General features: G+C 45.2%; 1 protein-coding gene across 3 annotated transcripts in view; it reads right to left on the reverse strand.

The window, feature by feature from the left end:
• The window catches only part of PGAP3 (Per1-like protein PGAP3), a 36,370-nt gene extending 16,363 nt beyond the window's left edge, over positions 1-20,007 (reverse strand). Inside the window, exons 1-4 of one of the 3 annotated variants that reach the window (XM_068355183.1) lie at positions 19,864-20,000; positions 19,554-19,725; positions 11,114-11,245; positions 3,984-4,135 (exon numbers count right to left, since the gene is read on the reverse strand). In XM_068355183.1, coding sequence (XP_068211284.1) covers positions 3,984-4,135; positions 11,114-11,237 — 276 coding nt within the window. In that variant the 5' untranslated portion in view covers positions 11,238-11,245; positions 19,554-19,725; positions 19,864-20,000. Of the gene's footprint in view, positions 1-3,983; positions 4,136-11,113; positions 11,246-19,553; positions 19,726-19,863 lie in introns of all 3 variants that reach the window. The other 2 variants (XM_068355184.1, XM_068355182.1) reach the window with 2 other exon arrangements.
• Positions 20,008-22,626: the final 2,619 nt, after the last annotated feature.

The raw sequence follows: 22,626 nt of genomic DNA on the forward strand, positions 1-22,626 counted from the left end.
ACCTTATCCTAGAAAAGCTAAGTTCTCTGAGTGAGGGTTCACTGGTGCAAAAGCAGCAGACTAGAAGGCAACGTTATGAAACTGCTTGACAGTCTAGTGAGTTGGCAACAACCCAAGATGTGTTGAGAAGCATGCGGTAAGGTATGCAGAGCATGATGTATGCAGAGTATGCTGTATGCAGAGCATGCTGTATGTAGAGCATGTTGTATGCAGAGCATGCTGAATGCAGAGCATGCTGTATGCAGAGCATGTTGTATGCAGAGCATGCTGAAGCAGAGCATGCTGTATGCTGAGCATGTAGTAAGCAGAGCCTGCTGTAAGCAGAGCCTGCTGTAAGGAAAGCAGAGCGTGTGCATGGCGTTTAACATTTCTCAGAAATTCCATGACCAGTGCTAGAGTGCTTTATGCATGCTTGCATGGGAACAGCAGAGTCAGAACGAGCTGGAACAACAATAGTTGTGGTTTCCTCTTCAAGACTCCGTTGAGGGAACACCTGAGGCTCAGTCTGCAAAGGCTGAATAAAAGACAAGCAGAAGGAAGGCGCATGGGTGGAGGAGGCTGACTCCTAGCATGAGTGGTTGAACCCAAGGGTTGCGCTTGCTGAGCGGTTGGCGGAAGCGGAGTAGCAAGTTCCAGTTCCTGTGGTGTGAGCGGAGCGCGATGAGGAAGAGGCTGCGCAGAACAAGGTAAATGTCTCGCAAGCTGAGGCTCCTGAGGCGCAAGGCTAAGGTGTTGTGGTGCTTGCCTTGTGGAGGGTTGAGCTCGCTGCAGCGAGAGCTGAGGAGACTGACTCATGGACGGGAGAGGTTGTTGTACCTCAACCGAGTGTTGCATCACTGGTGGAGCAGCAAGTGGAGGCGGAGGAAGAGAGGAATAATCCTCCTGATCCCATTGTAAAGGTTGCCTTAAGGAAGGCGGAGGCTGAACACCACAGGGAACAGCAAACTCAGCACGTGGCTCAACATCGTACGCCTGGCAGGTGGTACTGCGATCAGGCGGAGCGAGCGTAGGCGGAGGGAGTGTAGGCGGAGGCGGAGGAGTAACACTCTCAGCCCGACACTCACGCATAAAGTCCGAAAGCTGTGCTTGTATGGACTGTAGTAGAGTCCACAACATCGTACGCCTGGCAGGTGGTACTGCGATCAGGCGGAGCGAGTGAAGGTGGAGGGAGTGTAGGCGGAGGCGGAGGAGCAACACTCTCAGCCCGACACTCACGCATCAAGTCCGAAAACTGTGCTTGCATGGACTGTAGTAGAGTCCACAACATCGTACGCCTGGCAGATGGTACTGCGATCAGGCGGAGCGAGTGTAGGTGGAGGGAGTGTAGGCGGAGGCGGAGGAGCAACACTCTCAGCCCGACACTCACGCATCAAGTCCGAAAGCTGTGCTTGCATGGACTGTAGTAGAGTTCACAACATCGTACGCCTGGCAGGTGGTACTGCGATCAGGCGGAGCGATCATAGGCGGGGGGGAGTGTAGGCGGAGGCGGAGGCGCAACACTCTCAGCCCGACACTCACGCATCAAGACCGAAAGTTGTGACTGTATGGACTGCAGTAGAGTCAACTTGGGGTCGGCAGACACTAAGGTCTGCTGAGGTAAAGCCTTAACAGCAGAGATCTGTTGCGGCAGAACCTTACTCCTCTTAGGCGGAGTGTAAACAACTGATGACTGAGGAGAGTCAGAGCTAACCCAATGACTGCATTCGGGTTGTGAACTTTAACTTCGTACGTCTGGCATAGGTCTGGACTTAACGTTTAAGAGGTCTTGAGACCAGCGTTACTCTGCCTTTATTTTCTCCCCTAATCTCTTCTGCAGACGAGCAAAATAAGGGCTCAATCGTCTGCGGGTGGGAGTGACGGTCTCGGTAAGACACGCCCACAACCACCGAGGATACTTCTGTGCGCCGATCAAGGCCTGCTGAACCCTTATGCCCTTCGACATTGCTTCTCCCCTGGGCTTGGGAGCTTGCAAGAGGTCCCGGACTGGGAGGACGACTGGCGCGCACAAAAGTACCCTCACGCACTAATCACTTAACACTTTGATTTCTGTTTGCACTTATTTCACTGAACTCGAAACTTTAAGTGGTTTGTACCTGAAATACGCAATTCTATCCTTTCTCAAAGTTAGTAATTGCGAAAACAGAATTACAATGTAACAGAAAAATCTAATGAAAGATAATTCAGTGGCTGGAAAGAGACTAAGCACTAGATCACTCTAGAAACGTTTAGTTTCTTCCCCTAAAGAGACTAGGGAGAAGAGCAAAAACGATAACGACGTTACTCGTACGCCTGGCAGGCTTGAATGAAACGTTTATCCTCTTTCTCCCTCCGTCTCTATCTCTCTCTCTCTCTCTCTCTCTTGACTTAGAACCTGAGAGAAGAGCCCAATCATATATATCGTTAAAACATATTATTGTTAAAGGAAAAAACTGAAAAGTTCCTTTATTAGGATCAAAACCATTAAGTTAAGAAAGAATGAACAAAACGCTAGACACGGTTACTCTTACTGCAACGTGAAACCGTGAACATTCTTTCTCTATCGTAACGATAGAGTGCAAGTTGAACGTTCTGAACGTCAACAATTGCAGAGACAAAACAAAACGTTAGTTCAACTTTGAAAAGAGTACGAGACTATCAAAGAAATTCTTTCAAACTCTGTGGCGGAAATAGCATAATATGTTAACAGGTAAAACCGAAATGACGGGCTCAAAGTTTATTAACTTCGGTAAAAGACCGCCTACTATTAGGAAGGTCGAATATAAACAAACATAAAAATTAATTTTAATGAGTTTATAATAAAAGGAAGTTAATCGAAGAGGCCTATAAGAGGCGGAGAGATATAAAATAACTTTTGTTAAGCAAAATTAAGAAAGAGAGTCTATACTCTCTTAGACACCAACACTTCCGTCTAAGGGAAGGGTCGGCCATTGAAAGGTGAACGAGAGTTCATACTCTCTCGTCACCATAATTAATCAAATTAATTCCAAAAGCTAACTAAGCTAATATAGAAGTTTCCAGTAAGCGACAGCCGAAATCAAAGAGAAATACTTCACCAAAGTCGTGAAAATACTCCAAGAACATAAGCGTATCCCAGAACGTCTTGCCGGAAGCACGACAGAGGAATAATTGAGGAGGTGTCAACAAGAAGTACTTGAGTACCTGGCCACAGGTGGCGCTGGTAAATACACCCCCTTCTAGTATTGTGATAGCTGGCGTATCCCTCCATAGAATTCTGTCGGGCAACGGAGTTGACAGCTACATGATTATCGGGTAAGTTTAATATTGAAAAAGGAAAACTTGTGGCACCTTTCAACTTTTTCTGTAAATGAAATAAAATTGGAGAAGATAAGGCAATAGACACGCACTTCAAATAAGAAATAGCTTTAGATATTCTCGCCTAAAATTTATTCTTCTGGGTCGTAAAAACAGAACTTTAAAAATTTGGTTTCATCATCTTTTCATGCAAGTCACAAAAATTGAATGAAACAACTTACTATAAAGCAGTTTTGCTTATCCTTTATATCTTCATTAAGACAGTGATTCAATAAATTACTAATTAATTAGGTTTATTTGGGAAGATATAATTTTGATGCCTAATTTTGATAAGAGAAAATAAGATATATTAAAGATGATAAATACCAGTACTGCAATTAAAGTATGTCGTCAGTTAATTATAAAATCTACAATTAAATGTATCTGAAAGTTCGTAGTGTTGTGTTATGGACTAATTATTCTTTTAACAAATATTTGACTAAAGTATTACATGGACTACAACAAAGCATTAAAATTGTAGTGAACTCTACAGCACTATTTACTACATAAAAAATTCTGTTCTTATGACACATTGAAAAAAAAAAAAAAGACTAAAGGTTGCTCAGTTCTATATTTGAAAGGAATGTGAAGAAGAGACTTATACTATAAAAGAAATTAACATTAAGAGAGTATTCCATTTATCAAATAAAAAGAATAAAAAACCAATCTACCTTGCCAAAAAACTGAGGCACCTCATAACCTCGACTAACAAATACATTTGTTGTCTGCCACATACAGTTGTATCTACATTCATCATCACAGGTCCATTGGAGGACTTTTTCACTTAGACTCTGCGATGACTCATATACTGCAACATCATTACCTGTAAATCAATAAAAATCAGTAATATCAAAATTATGGCAATGATAATTTCTACAATAAGCATTGAGGATATCACTATAAAATGCCAATGGTATATCAAAAGTAATCTTTCAAAATGTTATTAGTCTCAATAAAATGTTATTTTCCTTAGTAAAATAAATTTTTGAATATACTTACCCGGTGATCATGTAGCTGCAACTCTGTTGCCCGACAGAAAAAACCTACGGGCGGGATACGCCAGCGATCGCTATACAGGTGGGGGTGTACAACAACAGCGCCATCTGTCGAGTAGGTACTCAGGTACTTCTTGTCAACAAGAACCAATTTTCTCCTCGGTCCACTGGGTCTCTATGGGGAGGAAGGGAGGGTCCTTTAATTCATGATCACCGGGTAAGTATATTCAAAAATTTATTTTACTAAGGAAAATAACATTTTTCAATATTAATCTTACCCGGTGATCATGTAGCTGATTCACACCCAGGGGGGTGGGTGGAGACCAGCATACATGTTAACAATAGAAGCTAAGTATCCCGTATTTCATTTTAGCAGTTATTCAAAATAACAAACATAAAATAAATAAGTACCTGGTAAGAAAGTCGACTTGAACAATTACTCTGCCTTTTAAGTACGTCTTCCTTACTGAGCCTAGCGATCCTCTTAGGATGCTGAGCGACTCCTAGGTGCTGAAGTATGAAGGGCTGCAACCCATACTAAAGGACCTCATCACAACCTCTAATCTCGCCGCTTCTCAAGAAAGAATTTGACCACCCGCCAAATCAACCAGGATGCGAAAGGCTTCTTAGCCTTCCGTACAACCCAAAAACAACAATAAAAAGCATTTCAAGAGAAAGATTAAAAAAGGTTATGGGATTATGGGAATGTAGTGGTTGAGCCCTCACCTACTACTGCACTCGCTGCTACGAATGGTCCCAGGGTGTAGCAGTTCTCGTAAAGAGACTGGACATCTTTAAGGTAAAATGATGCGAACACTGACTTGCTTCTCCAATAGGTTGCATCCATTACACTCTGCAGAGATCTGTTTTGTTTGAAGGCCACTGAAGTAGCGACAGCTCTAACTTCATGTGTCCTTACCTTCAGCAAAGCATGGTCTTCCTCATTCAGATGAGAATGGGCTTCTCTAATCAAAAGTCTGATGTAATAAGAGACTGCGTTCTTCGACATCGGTAAAGCAGGTTTCTTAATAGAACACCATAAAGCTTCTGATTGTCCTCGTAATGGCTTCGTACGTCTTAAATAGTACTTAAGAGCTCTTACTGGGCAAAGTACTCTCTCTTGTTCGTTTCCAACCAAACTGGACAGACTTGGAATCTCGAACGATTTGGGCCAAGGACGAGAAGGGAGCTCGTTTTTAGCCAAAAAACCAAGCTGTAAGGAACTTGTAGCCGTTTCAGATGTAAATCCTATGTTCCTGCTGAAGGCGTGTATCTCACTGACTCTTTTAGCTGTTGCTAAGCAAACGAGGAAAAGAGTCTTCAAAGTGAGATCTTTAAAAGAGGCTGATTGAAGCGGTTCGAACCTTGCTGACATCAGGAACCTTAAAACCACGTCTAAGTTCCAACCTGGTGTGGCTAACCGACGCTCCTTTGAGGTCTCAAAAGACTTAAGGAGGTCCTGTAGATCTTTGTTGGTGGAAAGATCTAAGCCTCTGTGGCGGAAGACTGCTGCCAACATGCTTCTGTAACCTTTGATCGTAGGAGCTGATAGGGATCTTACATTCCTTAGGTGTAAAAGGAAGTCAGCTATCTGCGTTACAGAGGTACTGGTTGAGGATACTGAATTCGCCTTGCACCAGCTTCGGAAGACTTCCCATTTTGACTGGTAGACCTTGAGAGTGGATGTCCTCCTTGCTCTGGCAATCGCTCTGGCTGCCTCCTTCGAAAAGCCTCTAGCTCTTGAGAGTCTTTCGATAGTCTGAAGGCAGTCAGACGAAGAGCGTGGAGGCTTGGGTGTACCTTCTTTACGTGCGGCTGACGCAGAAGGTCCACTCTTAGAGGAAGAGTCCTGGGAACGTCTACTAGCCATTGCAGTACCTCGGTGAACCATTCTCTCGCGGGCCAGAGGGGAGCAACCAACGTCAACCTTGTCCCTTCGTGAGAGGCGAACTTCTGCAGTACCTTGTTGACAATCTTGAACGGGGGGAACGCATAAAGGTCTAGATGGGACCAATCCAGAAGAAAGGCATCTACGTGAACTGCTGCTGGGTCCGGAATCGGTGAGCAATAATTTGGGAGCCTCTTGGTCATCGAGGTAGCGAACAGATCTATGGTGGGCTGACCCCACAGGGCCCATAGTCTGTTGCAAACATTCTTGTGAAGGGTCCATTCTGTAGGGATGATCTGACCCTTCCGGCTGAGGCGGTCTGCCATGACGTTCATGTCGCCTTGAATGAACCTCGTTACAAGCGATATCTTTCGATCTCTTGACCAGGTGAGGAGGTCCCTTGCGATCTCGAACAACTTCCTCGAATGAGTCCCTCCTTGCTTGGAGATGTACGCCAAGGCTGTAGTGTTGTCGGAGTTCACCTCCACCACCTTGCCTAGAAGGAGGGACTTGAAGCTTCTCAAGGCCAGATGAACTGCCAGTAGCTCCTTGCAATTGATGTGTAGTGCTCTTTGATCCGGATTCCACGTGCCCGAGCATTCCCGACCGTCCAGTGTCGCACCCCAGCCCGTGTCCGATGCGTCCGAGAAGAGAAGGTGGTCGGGGGTCTGAACAGCCAGTGGTAGACCTTCCTTGAGAAGAATGCTGTTCTTCCACCAAGTCAGTGCAGACTTCATCTCTTCGGATATAGGAACTGAGACCGCTTCTAGCGTCATGTCCTTTCTCCAGTCAGCAGCTAGGTGATACTGAAGGGGTCGGAGGTGGAGTCTCCCTAACGCGATGAACTGGTCCAGCGATGAAAGCGTCCCTATTAGACTCATCCACTGTCTGACTGAACATCGGTTCCTTTTCAGCATGCTCTGGATGCATTCTTGGGCTTGACTGATTCTGGGGGCCGACGGAAAAGCCCGAAAAGCTCGACTCTGAATCTCCATACCTAGATAGACTATAGTTTGGGATGGGACGAGTTGGGACTTTTCTATATTGACCAGGAGACCCAATTCCTTGGTCAGATCCATAGTCCATTTGAGATTCTCCAGACAGCGACGACTTGACGGAGCTCTTAAAAGCCAGTCGTCCAAATAGAGGGAGGCTCTGATGTCTGCCAAATGCAGGAATTTGGCAATATTCCTCATCAGTTTGGTAAACACTAGAGGTGCCGTGCTTAGGCCAAAGCACAGGGCTTGGAACTGGTAAACCACCTTCCCAAAGACGAACCTTAGGAAAGGTTGGGAGTCTGGGTGGACGGGGACGTGAAAGTACGCGTCCTTTAGGTCTAACGAGACCATCCAGTCTTCCTTCCTGACCGATGCTAGCACCGACTTCGTCGTCTCCATGGTGAACGTCTGCTTGGTGACAAAGACATTTAGAGCACTGACGTCCAGCACCGGTCTCCACCCTCCTGTCTTCTTCGCTACTAAGAAGAGACGGTTGTAGAAGCCCGGGGATTGATGGTCCCGGACTATGACTACCGCTCCCTTTTGTAGCAAGAGAGACACCTCTTGCTGTAAAGCTAGCCTCTTGTCCTCCTCTCTGTACCTGGGAGAGAGGTCGATGGGAGTAGTTGCTAGAGGGGGCTTGCGCAAGAATGGAATCCTGTACCCCTCTCTGAGCAACTTCACAGACTGTGCGTCTGCACCCCTGTTCTCCCAGGCCTGCCAGTAGTTCTTGAGCCTGGCTCCCACTGCTGTCTGGAGAAGATGGCAGTCAGACTCTGCCTTTTGAGGACTTGGAACCTTTCTTCTTTTTGCCACGTTGACTATCGGCACGGGTACCTCCTCTGCTGGAGGTTCTGCCAAGAAAAGGGCGGAATGAACCTAGACGCTGGTGTGTCCATCCTAGGTCTAGGCACGGAAGGTAAAGCTGTGACTTTACGTGCGGACGACGCCACCAGGTCATGGGTGTCTTTCTGGATCAACGAGGCGGCAATCCCCTTGATCAGCTCTTCAGGAAAGAGACACTTGGAAAGCGGAGCAAACATCAACTCTGACTTCTGACATGGTGTGATCCCCGCCGACAAGAAGGAGCAAAGGTGATCTCGCTTCTTAAGAACTCCAGACACGAAAGAAGCCGCAAGCTCGCCAGACCCATCCCGAATGGCTTTGTCCATGCATGACATGATGAGCATGGCAGAGTCCTTATCCGAAGGGGAGGTCTTTCTGCTTAACGCTCCCAAACACCAGTCCAGGAAGTTGAAGATCTCAAACGCACGAAAAACTCCCTTCAAAAGATGGTCCATGTCCGAAAAGGTCCAGCAAATCTTGGAGCGTCTCATAGCCAGTCTGCGGGGAGAGTCTACCAGACTTGAGAAGTCGCCCTGGGCAGAGGCAGGAACTCCCAAGCCGAGATCTTCTCCCGTGGCATACCAGACGCTAGATTTGGAAGCAAGCTTGGTGGGGGGAAAGATGAAGGACGTCTTCCCAAGTTGCTTCTTGGCCTGCAACCACTCTCCCATTACCCTTAAAGCTCTCTTGGATGAGCGCGCGAGTACGAGCTTCGTAAAGGCAGGAGCTGCTGACTGCATGCCTAAAGCGAACTCAGAGGGAGGTGAGCGTGGGGCTGCAGACACAAACTGGTCCGGATACAACTCCCTAAACAGAGCAAGGACTTTCCTAAAGTCTAAGGAGGGAGGCGTAGTCTTGGGTTCGTCTATGTCGGAGTGTTGATCGTCCAAATGAGCAGCTTCGTCGTCATCAGAGATTCCTTCATCCGAATGCTGAGGAGGAAGCGGCAAAGGAGGAGAAGAAAGCTGAACGGCTGAATCCGGCAGCACGGGTGCATGCGTAGCTGCACTGGATCCAACATCATGCCGCTGCTGGTCAGTCTGAGAGCTGGCAACAACAAAAGCGGAGTGGAGGTACGTGATGGGGACTGCCGTGGGTTGCGGAGACTGCCGCATTGCGTCAAAACACGGCAGCTTGACAGCACCTTCCCACTGCTGATGCGGAAGCTCACGCATGTCAACGGAGGGTGCCGCATGTCGGCTAACGTCAACATGCGTCTGGCAGGGTCGACTGCGCATCGGTGGTGGAGCTCTCACAGCCGGAGTGTGGGAGCAGGCAGCCGCAGTGTCAGCTGAGCGCACAACCGTGGCAGGTTGTGGGTTAACGGGTGCAGCTTCAACCTTCTCAGCACGATACTCCTGCATGAAGGAAGCTAGCTGAGTCTGCATAGACTGCAGCAAAGACCACTTAGGGTCTACAGCGGTTGGTGCAGTAACAGACGGAGTTATTGCCTGCTGCGGAACCACTCTACCTCTCTTGGGAGGTGTGCAGTCTTCGGAAGACTGCGGCGAGTCCGAACTGACCCAGTGGCTACACCTGGGCCGTTGGACTCGCTCGGAAGGGACCTTGCGCTTGAGAGGTCGTGAGACCTTGGTCCAGCGTTTCTGACGAGAAACTACTTCCGCAGACGAGGAATGAATGGGCTCACTCGTCTGTTTGTGGGTGGGACGATCTCTGCAAGATACGTCCGCAACCACTGAGGGTACATCTGTACGCTGATCAAGGCCTGTCGAACCCTTTGGTCCTTCGACATTGCTTCTCCCCTGGGCTTGGGAGCTTGCAAGAGGTCCCGGACTGGGAGGACGACTGGCACGAACAGATGCACCCTCATGCGTAACACTGACACTTTTCACAGCACTTGCACTCACTACACTTCCAACTGCACTTTTCTCCTTCAACTCTTTGACGTCGGCTAAGAGCTGATTGCGGTCATTCGCTAATGACTCAACTCGGTCACCAAGAGCCTGAATGGCACGCAACATGTCCGCCATTGAGGGTTGCTGCGAGCTAGTAGAAGGGTCGGGTGTAACCACTACAGGGGAAGGAATAGGTTGAGGGGCATGGGGAGAGGAAAAATCAAAAGAGCGAGAAGAACTCCTCCTGATCCTATCCTTCTCTAGCCTACGTGCATTCTTAAGGAATTCTTGAAAATCGAATTCCGAAAGCCCAGCGCATTCCTCACATCGATCTTCCAATTGACAGGCTTTACCCCTACAATTGGAACAAACGGTGTGAGGATCGATAGAGGCCTTCGGAAGACGCCTAGAACAGTCCCTAGCGCTACACTGCCTGTACTTGGGGACTTGAGTAGGGTCAGACATCTTGAATTAGTCAAAGGGGGAAAACCAAAATCTATCCAAGTCGTCAACAAATAATCCAAAATCTAATCAATAAAGCTTGATAAGGTATTGTGTACAGCGAAAGCTAATAACTAGAGAGAATACATCACCAAATAGCGTGAAAATCAACTCCAGAAACAACAGCGTATCAAGTAGGTCTTGCCGGTGGCACGACAGAGAGAAAATTGGTTCTTGTTGACAAGAAGTACCTGAGTACCTACTCGACAGATGGCGCTGTTGTTGTACACCCCCACCTGTATAGCGATCGTTGGCGTATCCCGCCCGTAGGTTTTTTCTGTCGGGCAACAGAGTTGCAGCTACATGATCACCGGGTAAGATTAATATTGAAAAAATGAACATCAGTATATCATATAGACCAGTGGTTCCCAACCTTTTTTCTGTTATTTCCCCCCTGCACCCAGTTCAACCATCCAGATTTCCCCCTTCATGCCCCGCCCTCATGCCCACTCACCTGCCTCAGAAATGGGTATGATATTCCAATTCTCCCCTTGAATATCATGTCAGTGAGAAATGATATGATCATATCACAATTGAATGGCTAACAACAAATTACCGTACGTACTATGTGGACATTTTCCGCCTGTTTTAGTTAGTAGGTAGTGTAATTATTACCCCCCTGGTAGCTTCAAATTTCCCCCCAGGAGAAAATTTCCCCCAGGTTGGGAGCCACTGATATAGACAGTTCTTACAAATAAAAAACTACTTAAACCTCACTTGAAGAACAGTTGTTAAAATGGCATATATGATAGCAGCCTGTGTATTCATTTGATGAATCCCCTCTTGACGCATGTGCAACTTGCACTAGGATGATTATCCCTGATAAAGCTGTTCCCAACATTTTTGCACCTGTTAAGTAGAAAAATAAAACTTTGAAAATCATACAGATTCTCTACAAGGATAAATTCAGTACAGGTATATGCAATTAAATATATTTGCTACATGCGATACTAAGGAACTCCTTTAGGGTGAGTATGATTTTAGCCAAGCTAGAACTAGGCTGTTAAAATTTTCAACAAGATATTGGTAGTTACTGGCCGGTGGCAGGGAAGTGCCACCCCTTCCCATACATTGAGTAGCCAGTTTGACCTTCACCAAGGAATTGGGGGGGGTGTGAATGAGGAAGAAATTGTAACTTAAAACTCTTGTTTGCATAGTTAAGAATACGGTAATACATAATCTTGTTTGTATAGTTAAAAAAATAAAAATGACAAATTCGTAGATAATTTGTATTTTTCCCAACTATACAAACCTTAGCTATTTACTAGGGGTTATACTTTCGGCGGAGCTGAAATCACGAGCCATTAAAATTTAGCGAGGGTTAACTACCCACACCGCTAGTTAGCGGGGGTAGGGGGGGTAGCTTGCTACCACTCCCGTTCACACACCTGTGATTTAGTCACTTTGCTTGGAGGTAGGACTTCAAGGGGGATAGGGATGGCGGGCAAGTTTGTATAAATAGCTAAGGTTTGTATAGTTAGGAAAAATACAAATTATCTACGAATTTGTCATTTGTTCCGTAACTGGAATACAAACCACGCTATTTATTAGGGGTGACTCACCCATTAGGAAGGGTGGATGTCCCTGCCAATCTGGCTTTTGGCTTTGCTAGGGGACTCCTTATCCGAGTAGGTTAGTAATAAAAAATAAGGAGTCCCTGCCCTCGCTAAACCTTGCTACGCAAGGTCCACGGCCTACGCAAGCTGTGTGTTGAGACGTGCAGAAGTGACTGTCAAGGTAAAGTTATTCCGAGTCTATGTAGGAAAAACCCGACGTAACCAAGACTTCCCAATACCACCTCACCAGGGTATGGGGACGCAACAGTATTAGCTTAATACTAGGTACACAAGGGAGCATGGTTTACCTGCAGTGGTTTGAGGTCAGCTTATGCAGAGAACCCAGGATGCTGCTTTCCCCACGAGTGGGTAGGATGAAGAAAAGAATAAGAGCCAGTCAAATCTTTTCATTCACGCAGATTAAAACCGGGTAACAGTGCCTTCAACCTTCTGCTACTTGTCCAATAAGGAGCTTGAGGTATACAACCAGCTGTTGTGCAGCCACCACCGGACCGATAGAGATCGTATCGAGTTCCTGTGGGTCACGTCTTGCAGGAGAAAGGTTGTGAAAGTCACATGGAGCATTCACATCCTTTCTTGTAAAACCTGCGTCACAGAGTAATCTGCTAAGAAGGACCAGGGGTATAGTTATGCCTCTGACACTGAGTCGTCATGTCGAGATGATGTTTCTGTGATCCTCCTCTAGTCTCTCCCAGTGCTGACAAGAGGAGGGACCCGGGCAGGCTGTTGCCATTTTCTTTAGGTAAAGTCTCATACCTTACCTTGGGTACAGTAAAGGATGATCTGGATCGTCCGTTACCGAGTTGGGACTTGTGTAGAATCCGTCACCTCTGGAGACTGTGTCTGGTGACATTCTCAGGGACAAAACTGAACATAGTCTTTCGCCCTTCTCAATAATGGGCGTCGAAAGAGAGACCATGAAGTTCCTTGACTCGTATGGTTGCTGTCCGAGTGTGTAGGAACATTGTGTTCTTAAATCAGGAGAAAATTTGTTGCCTGGTGAAGTGGAACATAAGGAGGTCCCTTTAGGGATCGGAGATTTGAACCATGTTCTGAGAGGAAGGTCTCAATTCCGACTGGGGAAAGGCAAGTTGTAAGTCCGTATGAGTTAGGAAAAGTCTATCGATGAGAGGGTGTCCCTTTCTTTCAGTTTGAAGGTGAAGGATCAAGGTTGAGTGATCATCTTTACCTGTCGGAACTGAATAGGGGGTCTTTTCCTCTTGTATACTGTATACTCGAGGATTCCGCTATTGCTGGAATCGAGGTATCGAGTGGAGAGACACTTTCACATGACACCAACCACACAAGACGTGATACTGCCTGGTAGACTGATGCTGAGGAATTCCTCAGATATCTAGACAACCTTTTTGCAAAGGTATTGGGTAGTCTCCAGGCGTAAACCATAGCAAAGCTATAGCCTGAGGTAGGTGTTGAAGTGAGTTGTCTGTTATGTGGAGAGAGTTCTCTTGGAGACTCTATCAGGAGCTGCAAAAGGTTTGGAGACCATTCTGCATAATGCCATAGTGGAGCTAGGAGAGTCCTTGAGAGGTTGACTGATGTTCTAGCCTTGTTGAGTGCCCTTCTCCAGATAAAACAGGGACGAGATGTAAACGTCATTGTTGTACACACCGTTGTTGCCAGAGAGCCTTGGGGTCTAGGGCTGGTGAGCAACGGTAGCCTGAGATTCAGGAGCGTTGCGAACAGACCCCCTAGTTGGAGGACCTCGTAAAGTCAGAACTTTGTTGGCTACATGGTGATCCAAAGTCCATTCGGTATACCTTATCTGAGATGCTGTGCACAGATTGTCGGCGAGCACGTTCTTCCAGTCTGGAATGAAGCGGGCTGATAGTGGTACCGAACGGACTTTGGTCCATCTTAGTATTTATACTATTAGATGGGAAGAGGCTACAAGCAAGTTCCTTCTCGCTTGTCGATGTGAGTCTCTATGTGGTGTCATCCATCACATCACTGAGTGGTCTGTTAGGAACCAATGAGGCTGGTGAAAGACCGGAAAGTTGGCCTTCATCTGTTAAGAGATTTAAGTGAAGGTACCTTCAGCCTCTGTCCAGAGGGCTGAGGTCGTGTGGTGCAGCACTATGGTCCCTCCTTTCTTCTTTTTTTCGACTCAAGTCTCTTGGAATGGAAGTCATTCTCGTTTTGAGGTTTTGTGGAGATTGGTGTCTATAATCATTCCCAGATACACAGTCTCCTGGGAGGGAAGTAGGGAAGACTTCCGTAGGTTTACCCTGATCACTGGATCTTGGTAAAAAAGACTTCAGAAGTTCCAGTGTTAATGCCAGGTTGCCACTGAGTCTGCTAAGGTCAGTCAGTCGTCCCGAGAGAGAGGAGACAAAAGCCGATCCTGTGAGACCAGGATGGGTGTACTGGAAAGACCGAAGCACAGTGCCTTGAACTGGTGTTTCCTGTTTGTCTAGACTGAATCTTCCAACTTTCCTAGATGGATGGTTTGGGCCTGGGAGTAAGTGTCCTTTAGGTCCAGTGTGCAAATGAAGACCTGAGGTCTTAGCCCTTGTACGAACTCCAACATGGTGTGGACATTGACCCAAAGGGACAGCTCCTTGCTGATCCTTTTGCATGGAAGATTGTCGACACTGGAGTCTTGACTCGTGTCATAAAGGATCAGGCACGATAACCAGTGTAAGAATTCTTCTCTGAGAGAGAATTTCTTTAACTAACAGAAAGAAGGCAACGCTTAGCCTTACCATGAGCCCTGATGGGATTGATGCTATTCCTTAGAATAGAATCAATCTGGCGAATGTTAATCAATGGTTAACCGTTGGGTATCGTGGTTACTGTGCAGTTGGAGAGTGCTCGCAAGTAGTTCCATGTCGGCAAGCCATTGATGAGGGTTGTCGAACATTTGCCAATCACTTTAGTGTGATGGCGAACGGCCAGTAGCGAGAGGTATGTTGTATACCTTCTGATCTAGGAACCACAGGAAGCGGTTGACTACTAAGTTCGAGTCACGAACTGCTGGCAAATTGCCGATGACCGATGAATCGGTGGTCTGTGAGCCGATGGTGAGTTCGAGATGAGCAAGCTGATTATGGTCCCCCCTGGTTGGTCAGAGATGAGCAAGCTGAAGATGGGCTGGTCAGAGATCAGCGAGCTGAGTTCAATGATCAAAGAAAGATGAGCTGCTCATCGGTGATCTAGTGATCAGCAAGCTGATGACTGGTTATTGACTAGCAATCAGTGATTGGAAACGCTAGCAATTGGAGATCGTTGGTCATTGGTACACTCTGAACTAGCCATCAGCAAACAGTGATCTAGAGATCAGTCTGTTGATGCTTTCCTGTTTTCTGACGGTGGTCTGTCAAGGAAAAAGAAACTTCAGAAGAGACAGGGACCAAGGATTCCCCATTTTGATTCCCCTGGTAGGATGGAATCTTCGGGATCTTGAAACCTTCTGTGAAGCCTTATTCCTCTTTTCCCGGTGGCAATGTTTATGTTTGCGGGGAGGAATGGGGCAATGGTGACCTGTCCAAAAAGCTTTATTCCCTTTTACTGACAATTGCGCGAGTGTGTAGGAGAGTACTGGAGCGATGGCACACAGGATAATGCTGGTGCTTAATATCTGCCTGGAGAGCAGGCAAGCGCTGGTTCTTAGACAAGAGCTGGTGCATTGGATCTGCGAGCCTTGACTCTTTGGCAAGAGCTGGCGCATTGGATCCGGGACTGTAACTGTGCAGGAGGGCGCAGGAAAGTGAGGGAGAGCGCTGGCGCGCAGTAAGACACGGTGTAGTTTTGTGCATTCTCCCTAGGATGCGCCGAATCGTGTGACTGGTTGCACAAGGATGGGTGCATTGGCGCGTGCGTGAGAGTACTACATGGAGACTGTTGGCGAGCTCACGCGCCCGCAAGACTGTTGGCGCGCGTGCAGGAGACCATCGGCGCCCGCGCGCAGAAGAAAGTCGGAGCGCACGCACGCAATGCTGTTGGTGTGCGCACGGAACTGTTGCCATGCGAGCGTGCAAGACTATTGGCGCGCACGCAAGAGCATTGGCGCTTGTGCGCTTGGAAAATCATTGGGGCACGCGCGGGAGACAATTAGCGCCCGCGTGGGAGACAATCGGCGCTAGCGCGCGGAAAATCACTGGCGCGCGCGTGGGAGACCATCGCCGACCCCTCGCGGAAGATCATCGGCATGCACGAGCAAAAGACTGTTGACGCACACACAATACTATTGGCGCGCGCACGCCAGAGCATTGGCGCTCGCGCTCGTGGAAAATCGTCAGTGTGCACGTGCAATACTATTGGCACGCGTGCGGAAAATTATCGGGGTGCGAGCGGGAGACCATCATTGCCCCCGCGCACGCAAGACTGTTGACGCGTGCGGAAAATCGTCGGCGCGCGCGGGAGGCCATCGCCGCCCGCGCGCGAAAGATCGTTGGGGCTAGAGCGCGTAAGAATGTCGGAGAGTGCGCGCGCGCGAAGACAGCGCTAGTAGGTTGGCAGGTCAGCTGGTAGGATGACCAGTGGCAGGATGATCAGGAACTGGAATGTGCCCTTTAAAAAGGGCGAGCATCCACCGATGGGGACCATAAGCAGGTCTACGTTACAGTCCAGGACCGAAGTCCCGTTGCAGCGCAAGGTTGCGCTGGTAGATCGGTAGGTCAGCTGGCAGGATGACCAGGAACTGGGATGTGCCCTTTGGAAGGGCGAGCATCCACCAATGGGGACCGTAAAAAAAGGTCCGTGTTAGAGTCCAGGACCGAAGTCCAAAGGACTACGTTGCAGCACAAGGTTGCGCTGGTAAATCGGTAGGTCAGCTGGCAGGACGATCAGGAACAGAGATGTGCCCTTTGGAAGAGCGATCATCCCTCGATGAGGTCCTGGTAGGTCTGCTTGATCCTACGAAGAGGTGTCTCTATGAGTGGCCTCTCTTGCGAACGAGAGAGGTGAATACTTCGTAGAAGAGACTTGAAGACACCCGTGAGGACGCCCATGAGGGTCGGTGGATCAGCAAGCTGACCTTTAACAGTACCGATCCTCTGAAGAGAAGTCTCTATGAGTGGCCTCTCTCGCGGACGAGAGAGGTGAACACTTCGTAGAAGAGACTAGAAGACGCCCATGATGATGCCTCTTGAGGGCCGGTGGATCAGCAAGCTGACCTTAACAGTAGCGATCCTCCGAAGAGGAGTCTCTATGAGTGGCCTCTCTCGCGAACGAGAGGTGAACACTTCGTAGAAGAGACTTGCAAGTCCGTGCTCAGCCCCTGAAGGAAGAGAAACTCAGCAAGGGGGGAGAGAAGTCTGAGCGAAGGCAGCAACAGCAGTCGGAGACAATAAATTTATTAAGATGTAGGAAGTTCTCCCTCTGAAGGGAGAAACAACCTCACACCTGGGGAGGAAGCTTCCCTCGGAAGGGAAGTTGTCCAACCCCCGGAGGCGAACCTCCTTTAGCGTTCTAAGATGATCTGAAGTGCTGGTCATGTTGTCATGGGAGTACTTCTAAGAGAAGGGATGACGCCCATGACGACGTCCTCTGAGGGATGGCAGTGACCGCAGACTCCCCACGCATGAACAGAACTGCTCTGCTTCGTTGGCACTCTTAGTCGAACGAAGAAAAACTGCATACAGTAGTTAACTGGGAAAAAATAAAATCAAATAATTAAAATTAAATAATTAACAGAAATTCCCTATGGAGGAACTCTGAAGAGGAACCCCGAGGGAACAACATAAAATAAGTATTGCGCCGACAAAAAATTAATTATTCAAAAAATTCCCCAGGAGGAACTCCGAAGAGGGGAAAGCATAAAATTAAGTATTGCTCCCTTCCTTCCCAAGTCGACATCCACGGGAGAAAGGGGGAGCGGAGTAACTGTAATAAAACAGAATTACAATTATTTAAATCAGCTAAGAATATTCACTAATAATGAGAACCACTGACCCTCCAAAGGGAAGTGTTCCCCACGGAGAGCGCTGAAAAGTTAAAATACAATTATATTTTCACTAAAAATAATTGAGACAAACAATCGGAAGAGTAACTTAACCCGCGCACGGGAAAGGAGCTTCCCCAATAGTACGCTGTTGTTGTAAAGGTGAACGACCTTGAGAAGAGAGAGACCGTAGCAATCTTTGAAAAGCCACATTCCTTTCGCTCAGAATCCATGTTTCCCGTAGGAAAAAAGGAAGAGGCGAAGACAATAGTTGAATGAAGAGGGTCCAGGCGATGACGATTCCCCTGTGGCGGCTGAGTTAACGGTTATATGCCGACGGGAAGACCGATGGACCAGAGAGGGAGAGGTCGTTCCCCACGAAGTGGAACTGTGCTGGCCTTGCTACTACGCAAGTGTTGTTGTCGTATATGTATCACACACACAGCACAAACACTGAAAAGGAAACTCACCACATTTCTATACACATATATATACATAAACATTAAGAATGTTTTCATATATATACAAGTATAAGAAAAAGTAAGTTAAAAGACATAAATTAATGGCAGTCCAGAATAGGCGAGGAGGGAGAGAGGAAACAACTGCTCTCGATCCGAGCCAAAAGTAAAGTGACTAAATCACAGATGTGTGACCGAGAGTGGTAGCAAGCTAACTAGCGGTGTGGGTAGTTAACCCTCACTAAATTTTAATGGCTCGTCATTTCAGCTCCGCCGAAAGTATAAAACCTAATAAATAGCATGGTTTGTATTCCAGTTACAGAATAAATGTGGCTTTTCAATCTTAACTACTAGGACTTCTAAATGTCTATAATTTGAAAACTATGGATTTCTGTCAAGCATTTTCATCAAAATCGTTCAAAGTACCTATAAATATACCAGGAACACCTATTTTTTTCATTATACCAACATATAATTCTACCTAATCATGTTGTTTCCAATCTCATATAACTAATATCATATTAAGGTCAAGCAAAACCTAGGATATCTCTCCGTTTAGTAAAATGGGAGTAAACTGCCACTTATCTATTATACCAGAGGTGATTCTTGTCCATTGATCTACAAAGTTTTAAGACTAATCTTACAGTTTAAAATCTATTTGAAAATGTAATAAGCTTAACCTAATTTGTGGAATATAAGCTTAGCCAGACTACTTGGCTTAGGAGATATCACCCAGTTTAGCCTATTCTATTCGGACAAATTACCATTTGGAGCATTTGTATATCAGTGGCCAGTTCCTCCAGCGTGCATAAAAATGGACGCCAACTAACATAAACTTCTCCCCCTTAACCTAACCTACAAGCCGTGTCCTTACCTCTCACCTAGCGGGGGGACCTAACAGCCCCCTGCGACCCCCCTTACACTGCCGTATTCTTAGTCAGCCATCATCACTCATACAGGTAGCTGTTATCATACATACACCCGCCTCAAGTTAATCCAATTAAAATTTTTGTAAAGTATGCATGCACACTGGTCCGACGGTACAATGAAGGATAGGCATAATAATCCAACATGTACTTGAATGGCATATTCAGCCCACCCAATGTCTAGACAATTAGCAGTAAGTCTATAACTTAATAATTAGGCTAATCAAGTTTTTCTACAGGTCAATAGTACAAAAACAGTAGTGCTGGATGTCAGCTAGTTATTATTAAACTTACCCTATGGCAAGTAGCCTAATAGGTCATAGACTTCACTGCTTACAGGTTAATAAACCTAAATTCAACAGGGGCAAGGTTGAATAGATCTGTCTGGTCTCGCGTGAAAGAAAGATAAATCTCAGCATGACGAATGGTATTCTCAAATTTCTGCTTTGAAAAATATACGAGTCACCTGAAATTTTAGGAAGCCCTATAAATCACTGATCTACGCCTCTACGGTAGCTTTTAGCCAGGTTTCAATAATGCTAAAGTAGGTTGTAGCACAATTACTGTAATTTTCACAAATAATACATATTATTACTAGCAATACCTTAAATTCGAAAGTATATCATATACACCATAACTCGTCAACTACTAAAGCCAGTCCATAATGTACAGAGGAGTATTTCAAGCTGATAAACGTCACTTATCACCTGTGAAGAGGATCAAAGTTCTCCTCTAGAGTTGTTTTCCTCTGTAGTTTGACCGTTGTCTAATAGATGGCGCGGACAATACAATAACAAACCAAAATCCAGTCTCGCGACTTTCGTTCTTTTATATTATTTTCCCCTTTTCTCCACATCAGGTTTAAAATTTATTTTCAATATTCCATATTTTTCACTAAATAGAAGTTAATAATTAACTTAATCGGCAGAATTCCTGGTTTCTAACTGTTCACTCCGCAAAATATGTTCGCGGGCACTCTATTCTTTTAATAGATAGGCTCAAAGCTTCTTAGCTTTGGATAGGAATAATTAACGATGGAAGAAAAAAATTAAAGAAGTTACTTTATGACAATACTGTACATGGACTTCAGTGATATTTCTTAAAGCAAGAACCAATACGTTAAAACTAACCATTGTAAATAGACACAATGGGGGGAATGTAAACTTTAATTTTTGTGAAAATGAGGAGGAAGATTTGATACATTTTTTGTTTTTCCAGGAGTATAGAAAAGAAAGGAATGAAGTAAATGAGCTACAACAACCATACGAGGAAGACCTAAAGAAAATATTAGGATTATTCTTATTTATTGTAACAAATATAGAAAAGAAAAAAGAACTATTAAACCTGATGTGGAGGAAAAGGCAAAACAGTATAAGAAGATAAACTTTGGAGGCGCCGTTGCAAAAGTTGTGCCTCACCCCAGAACCTGAACCTAAACCATCTAATTAAAAATTGCATATCATAAAAATTATAAAACTATATGGCGATTAGTGGCAATTAAATATAATTCTATTTTTAAGTTGATTATTTTTTATTAATCCATCGTCAGGAACTATCGTTAATGTCCATTTTATTATAGTAACATAAGCCTACTTTCTTGTCAAAAGCGTTTACTTGTTTACATTATTTGACACATGTCGGGTTTTGTAGGTGCACGTGTTTCCAAATTTCAGTGATTTGTGTTATTTATCGATAAGTCATCTTTTTAAGTAGACAAAATCGTGATTTCATCTCCACTTGTGACATCTGGGTTTGCCAGCAATCGTGACAATGTAGAATACAGATAAGGATTAATGTGTCCCTTCATTATCATGGCGAGAGGAGACGAACCAGTAGGCCTACACGCTTCGTAATCAGTGAGTACTTGATAAACTGCATTATGGTTCATTCTGCCTTAGTGGGTTGCCGTAGGCCTGGAATTAGTGTGACAGTGCTGCTGATTTTTGAGTGGGTGCTTGATCAAGAAAATTTGCTAACTTACAGGACTGAAAAGTTATACACTTCCTGAGTGAAGGTCATGCCTTTATATTACTCAAGGACAATGATGCTTATGTAGGTGTGGACCCAATTGGCATTTTCCGGTAAAGTTGTATTGTATTACAGCGTGTGATTTCGAACAGAAAATATTTGATTTCCTATAGTAAATAACGTGATTTAACCGAATTTGACCTTCATTTCAACCGCAAACAAACAGATCAACCAATTCGACTAACTTTAAGTTGCCGAATTGGTTGGTGTTATTACGGATGAAATGAAGGTGAAAACCGGTTAAATCACGTTATTTTCTACAGGAAAACATACATTTTATGTTAAAATGGCTAAATATAATCACTGTTGTCATATATGTTATGTTAAAATATTTAAATATAAGCACTTTTTCAACGGTGTCACTTCACTCACGAATGTACTGCGAAGGATAACATTAGCAACGTTACCAATGATACACAATGTTACCAACGATGTCTGGGATTGTTACGGTAATATTACCGGTTATTATTATTATTATTATTATTATTATTATTATTATTACCAACCAAGCTACAACATTAGTTGGAAAAGCAAGATGCTACAAACCCAAGGGCTCCAACAGGGAAAAATAGCCCAGTGAGGAAAGGAAATAAGGAAATAAATGATGAGAATAAATTAACAATATATCATTCTAAAAACAGTAACAGTGTCAACAGATATGTCCTATATAAACTGTTAACAACGTCAAAAACAGATATGTCATATATAAACTATAAAAAGACTCATGTCAGCCTGGTCAACATAAAAACATTTTCTCCAACTTTGAACTTTTGAAGTTCTACTGATTCAACTACCCGATTAGGAAGATCATTCCACAACTTGGTAACAGCTGGAATAAAACTTCTAGAATACAGTGTAGTATTGAGCCTCATGATGGAGAAGGCCTGGCTATTAGAATTAACTGCCTGCCTAGTATTACGAGCAGGATAGAATTGTCCAGGGAGATCTGAATGTAAAGGATGGTCAGAGTTATGACAAATCTTATGCAACATGCATAATGAACTAATTGAACGACGGTTCCAAAGAACAATATCTAGATCAGGAATAAGAAATTTAATAGACCGTAAGTTTCTGTCCAACAAATTAAGATGAGAATCAGCAGCTGAACACCAGAAAGGAGAACAATGCTCAAAACAAGGTAGAATAAAAGAATTAAAACACTTCTTCAGAATAGATTGATCACCGAAAATCTTTTATGACTTTCTCAATAAGCCTATTTTTTGTGCAATTGAAGAAGACACAGACCTAATGTGTTTCTCAAAAGTAAATTTGCTGTCGAGAATCACACCTAAAATTTTAAAAGTCATACAAATTTAAAGAAACATTATCAATACTGAGA

This window comes from Palaemon carinicauda, chromosome 31 (assembly GCF_036898095.1).
Source record: "Palaemon carinicauda isolate YSFRI2023 chromosome 31, ASM3689809v2, whole genome shotgun sequence".
Lineage (NCBI taxonomy): Eukaryota > Metazoa > Arthropoda > Malacostraca > Decapoda > Palaemonidae > Palaemon > Palaemon carinicauda.